The sequence below is a fragment of the Varroa jacobsoni genome, unplaced genomic scaffold, assembly GCF_002532875.2.
Source record: "Varroa jacobsoni isolate VJ856 unplaced genomic scaffold, vjacob_1.0 scaffold_751, whole genome shotgun sequence".
In the NCBI taxonomy this organism is placed as follows: domain Eukaryota; kingdom Metazoa; phylum Arthropoda; class Arachnida; order Mesostigmata; family Varroidae; genus Varroa; species Varroa jacobsoni.
The window spans coordinates 48,047-53,268 of NW_019213653.1; the positions used below are offsets into that span (position 1 = coordinate 48,047).

Below are 5,222 nucleotides of genomic sequence, written 5' to 3' on the forward strand. Positions count from 1 at the left end.
CCTCCTTTAAACAAAAGAAAAAAAAGTTCCACAAATTTCGAGCAACGGTTGCCTTACTAGTACAGCTTCGACATGTCGCTTGTACCTTTTGTACCCATTGACCTTTTAATGACGTTCATTGTCTTCCAGTCCAAGTGATGATCGTGTCCAGTTAATTTCCACCTGTCTGATGGATTTCGCCTTTGCTCTGCTAGCCTCGAAAACGAGCGGTCGCGTTTGTCAGCAAGGGGCTCTTATGGTATTGAACCTGTGCAATACCTCGTCGCAAACTGGCACGGCGCAATTGGCCCTCGATCGGACCCTTCGAATGCATTTCCAAAATCCAACTAACGAGTGCGCAGATCTTCTGTCAAAACTGCCCTGTGGTCAACTGCCGGCAGCCGTTGGCTGGGACGTGATCTCAGGTGAGTGCCGCATTATATTCCTCATTATAACTTAATCAAAAATCTAATTTTATGACTAAGATTGACACAAGCTGAGATTGTGTAGAACGTTCTACGATTATTAGAATAGTTTTTTTTTTTTAACATTTATTATATGTAATTTATTATATTTGCCAGATAAAAAAAACAAGTAAAATTCGAAGCCTTATGTTCAGCCCCACTTTGCTAACTAAGGTGAACATTACCTGAGTGAGCGGCGCTGGTGCTTGCAGTAATCCTGCTAGCGATTTTCAAAACCGACCAACATCTTTCATACCGAACATACAAGGAGACGATTTTGAATGTTACGCCATACTTCGCATCAATATTCTCTGTGAAAAAATTGTCTATTACTATTTGAATACGATATATACACTTGAGTAAAGGAGGCGTTTTTTTTTCACAGGGAATTCGGTGCCAAAAGGTGTCCGGTTTGAATCCGATTGAGACATGCGAATTGATATGATTTTGTACTTCCAAACTTGTTAATATTTTTATTCTTCAAATTTTCTTTAAACAAGAAAAGGAATTATATCAACAGTATTTCTTTTTCAATGTCCTTCGCAGCACTTCCGTCAGTAAACCCAAGCGTAGCTCGATCATTGGTTCGCGTTATTCTTCAGTCGTGTCCTCAAGTACGTGACGAGCTGCTGATGTGTTTACGCAAATGTGTTTTTGGAAGTGATCCAAGCTCGAGTCTGGTTTCAGCAAAAGGATTACTCGAGATTGTCGCTTACTTCACTGTCGACGGTTCAGACGTGTCACAAAACCCTAACGGTAATTAATTGGTAGTCTGTACAGTTCTACAAATTTGTATAAATGAAACTATTTTCATTCATGATTGTTGCTACAGCAGCCGCTAGCTATGAAGACTTCAAATCTCCAGACGTGCAGTTCTGCCTGTATACAAGGTTAATCAATGCAATAACTGGTTTTGCCGCTGATTATAAAAAAACGTCACGTGAAATCTATATTTCTTGATGGTTTCCAGGCCGGTTGTGTCTCGAAGCTCTTGAACTGGTGCGCCGCCTACTTATAGGCAACAGTCGAGGTTCAACCGAAGTGAGGCGATGTCTTCTGGAAGGCCTCCCGGAACTTGTGAAAGAAAATGTTAAATTGAAAGAAGCTATCTTCGAGCTGCTTAAGGATATCCATACGGAGATGCCGAATGACCCGCATGTGCTCATGGCTATTTCAAATTGTCTTTGCACCTATCGGAAAACCCATGTCAAAGGTTTGTGGAGTATCCCAAAACCGTTAGTAGTCGTTGATAATGATCACGGAGATGCTGCTGTTGCCGAGGGCGGGACTTTCGACGTAACGCCTTCTCTTTTTCCGTAGATGTTTTTAGTGAGAAATTTCGATTTAGCTGGTATGCACACCGCCCGCGAGAAATACAGACAACTGTTTTTATTGGCCAAGCGGAATAAACATTCATATTCGTATCCTATTTATATTACTTAAAATCGTGCTAATGGAGTAGTTCTTATTATAAATACTTGAGAAAATATATTTTAATGTTACGGACAGCCATTATGCTAAAACCGTAATTCTGCAGGAGACGATACGTAAAGCTTTTAACGAAGAGAACAGCTTTCTTAATATACAGCCTAAAGGAATTTCAGCCGTTGCAAGAGGCCATGTCAGATACACGTGTTAATCACCATTGAATGTGTCATGCTTATTTGATTATGAATATAGAAAAATTATAACTGTCAATAGAATTCCCAACTGTTTTTAAAGATATCTACAAATTATGGCAATTTGTTTTGGTCATCTAATGTTGAAGCAAACGCATTTGCCTGCAGAACGTTATCTAATATGTGAATGATACATTTGCTGCACTATTATGCTACAGGATCACCTAAATCTCGCGTGCTTAAAGAACTCTACAGAGTGCTGTGCTCCCTGGTGGAGCAGGGCGATCCGACATGTCTTGACGCACTAGTCCGTTTCGCAGCTGAATTTGGTCTGGATCCGTCAGGGATTCAGGAGTTGATCAAAAATGGCAAAGCCAGTGGTAATGCGGGAATAACCCGCACGCAGCAACAGGATCTAAACGAGTCAGACAGCTCACAGGCGTCGTCTAGTGTTGGTGGCTCTACAGCTGATCGGAGGGCCAAGAAGAAAAAGGTATTTAAGCAATGATGGTTTTTATTAACTGCAGATGTATCGGGCCAGCGTTGATCGGTAGCCAGCGAATCGATGTTTGCTTCTTCAAGTTAGATGGAAGAATTTATGTTTGCACATGTTTATTTTTCGAACGTGTAACGTTAGGGAGAAAAACAACCGCTCGCTTCAGAATGCTTGTTAAGCAACGAGGTACTTTGTTGGCTACTGCGGACGGATGCTGTTCCCGTGGAGGTTCGCATCTACGCAACGGATGGGCTCGCCCAGAGGAAGCAGCTTGAAGCTCACGAGAGGAGACAGCTACTCGGAGCACTCAAGGTTAGCCGCCTATTGCATAGGTTCTGTGACGCTTCAAATTAAATTTCTATCTTGCGTGTCCACTAAGTCTGATCAACATTTAATAATTTTTTTAATATGGTTGAGTTAATCGTTAACTAGTAGTTTGGGTACCATTTAATTTTAGCATTCGATATCCGCCTGATCTAGAACGTATTTCCTGTTCAATGAACCTCTAAAAGGAAACGCTGACAAAGCCCTACATCGACGCCGAAACCAGACGACGGTGTGTATCGCTGCTTTCCGCGAATCTTCAGGCAGCTGTGGGCAACGTTTTTAATAGAGAAGATGTGCTTGAAGCTCGTGAGGAGCTGCTACGAGATTTGGGCGTCGACTCGCGCGCATCTTTTTTCCGCTATTTGCAAGAGATGATTCGTCAGGCGAATTCTGACTCCCAACGCGAAACAGATCTTGGTCCGCTGCTCGCCTGCGTACAGTGCCTCTGTTTACTTTTTCCCGATGACATAGAGTTGATGACAGATATATACACCTGGGTAGGTTTCCTTTGGAAGCTGAAGCCCTTATTAATTAATTATAAATTATTATCATTATTGAAAAGAATCAAATAGAAGGTTTTTGTTTTCGAACAGATAAACGACAAAAATTTGAGCTTCTAGAGAAAAATCTCAATTTTGGAAATTTAGAAGCAACAAGCAGTTATTAGTTTCGCTAATATGTATTAGTATTATTATAACGTAGCAGTATAGTTATCTGCATTCAAACTCTGTTAGATAGTATGGACCAGCTCTCAAACGTACTCTGAAATGTCGGCCTCTGTTCATTCGACTTGGAATCGTCTTCTTTGTATGAACTGAGGCAAATATGCCTTTACCTCAAAGTAGTCGTTAGACTTGTGATTTATATTTAGGATTTGCAGGACTGTTTATCTGCTTTATTTGCAGGCGGACAAGGGTTGTACAGAAGCCGGTGTGGCGTATTTACCGCTCATGCTTGATCTATCGAGTCATATAGAAGGCGGTTTGGCCTTGCTGCGCGGTTTGTCCCGTCGACTTTCCTTGCTTTGTGGGCTTCTGGAGGACGGCGGTCGAGATATTGAGACTGAAGCCTTTGCCAGCATTCACACCGAGGATATACCCGTCGTGTTTGCACTGTTCAACACCTTCGTACGTGGCATAATTGCTCACCTCGAATGGGTGCTTTCTAAGATTGGTGAGCTGCCGATATTGGGGCTTCGTAATCAAACGTTACATAGACAACTAAGACAACAAAGAAGCACGTATTATGACTCGGAAATACGCTTAGAGTTTGTAAATAAAGTTTGACAGTTGAAATTCGAGTTTACCAAATTCAAACCTGTATAGAAACACCTGTATAGAAGGTTAGAATGCTACCTATTTAACAGGGATCGTTTTATGGTTCTTAAATGTTTACGGCTTGAATAGGATTGCGCATCTAATTATTCTACTACGGAGATGCATCATATCCAAATTCTGTAATAATGTTAAATTAGTACCAATCTAATTTTATAATTATTTGCTTCTGGCAAATTTGGAGGTCTGAGCAGCGAGGTGGAACCGCGCTTCATTAAGCAACTGTACTACGTGGTAGAGGCGTTATCAACGGTAACTCATTCGATGGTACCCCTTGAACAGGCCGAAGGCCTCTTCCAGAGTGGCGCCAGGGCCTACAAGGTATTGCTTACATAATTCGACATTAAATTTTAGCTGGTTTTCTTTTCCACTTGTAAGTATAGTATGTAGATAAGATCCTGCTTTCACACTTGTAGTTTGATCATTTTGGTCCGAACTAGAATGATACCATAGTTTCACAGAACCTAGTGATGTATAACACTGGTTGTCGTGACGCGAGATGACGATGTTACAAAAAATTTACAGGGGTGGGGGAAACCTGTGTGGAAATCTGTGTAAGTGCCGTTAGAAGCTGCGTCTAAAGACGATTTGCTTTGAAGGGATCGTAAGCTGAATAAAAGAAGATTCAATGGCTAGTTTTGCAGTTTGCAAGATCTGTGTACATATGACTCCGAGCAACGGTGCTATTATATGAGCAACAAAAAATTGATGGTAATGATGATGTCGCTGATGAGGACTATTATAATGAATTATTCGTGTCATTGGATAGAAGCGCATTCGAGTTGTAATTGTTGGCAACCTGCAAACCTGATCAGCTAACATAGGCTCATCAATTCAATTGAATCCCAAGGTGCTGGCTAGCCTGTCGAAATACTACTGTGGGGATCGCGAAGAAGTGTCACCGCGCTACCCTAAACTTGTGCATTTTGTTCAGAAGACGTGCACGCCACGATTCGAAACGTTCATAATGGCTGTCGAGGTATCTACGTTATTCACAATATAT

The 5,222-nt window shown here is 41.5% G+C and overlaps 1 protein-coding gene across 3 annotated transcripts in view; it reads left to right on the plus strand.

The window, feature by feature from the left end:
• Positions 1-5,222, plus strand: part of LOC111263256 (uncharacterized) — a 12,526-nt gene that overhangs the window by 3,928 nt on the left and 3,376 nt on the right. For 2 of the 3 annotated variants that reach the window (XM_022838192.2, XM_022838194.2), the window contains exons 10-18: positions 130-404; positions 990-1,199; positions 1,414-1,656; positions 2,281-2,555; positions 2,700-2,870; positions 3,071-3,382; positions 3,791-4,058; positions 4,404-4,540; positions 5,070-5,198. In XM_022838192.2, the coding sequence (XP_022693927.1) occupies positions 130-404; positions 990-1,199; positions 1,414-1,656; positions 2,281-2,555; positions 2,700-2,870; positions 3,071-3,382; positions 3,791-4,058; positions 4,404-4,540; positions 5,070-5,198 (2,020 nt within the window). The remainder of the gene's footprint in view (positions 1-129; positions 405-989; positions 1,200-1,413; positions 1,657-2,280; positions 2,556-2,699; positions 2,871-3,070; positions 3,383-3,790; positions 4,059-4,403; positions 4,541-5,069; positions 5,199-5,222) is intronic. The other variant, XM_022838195.2, reaches the window with a different exon arrangement.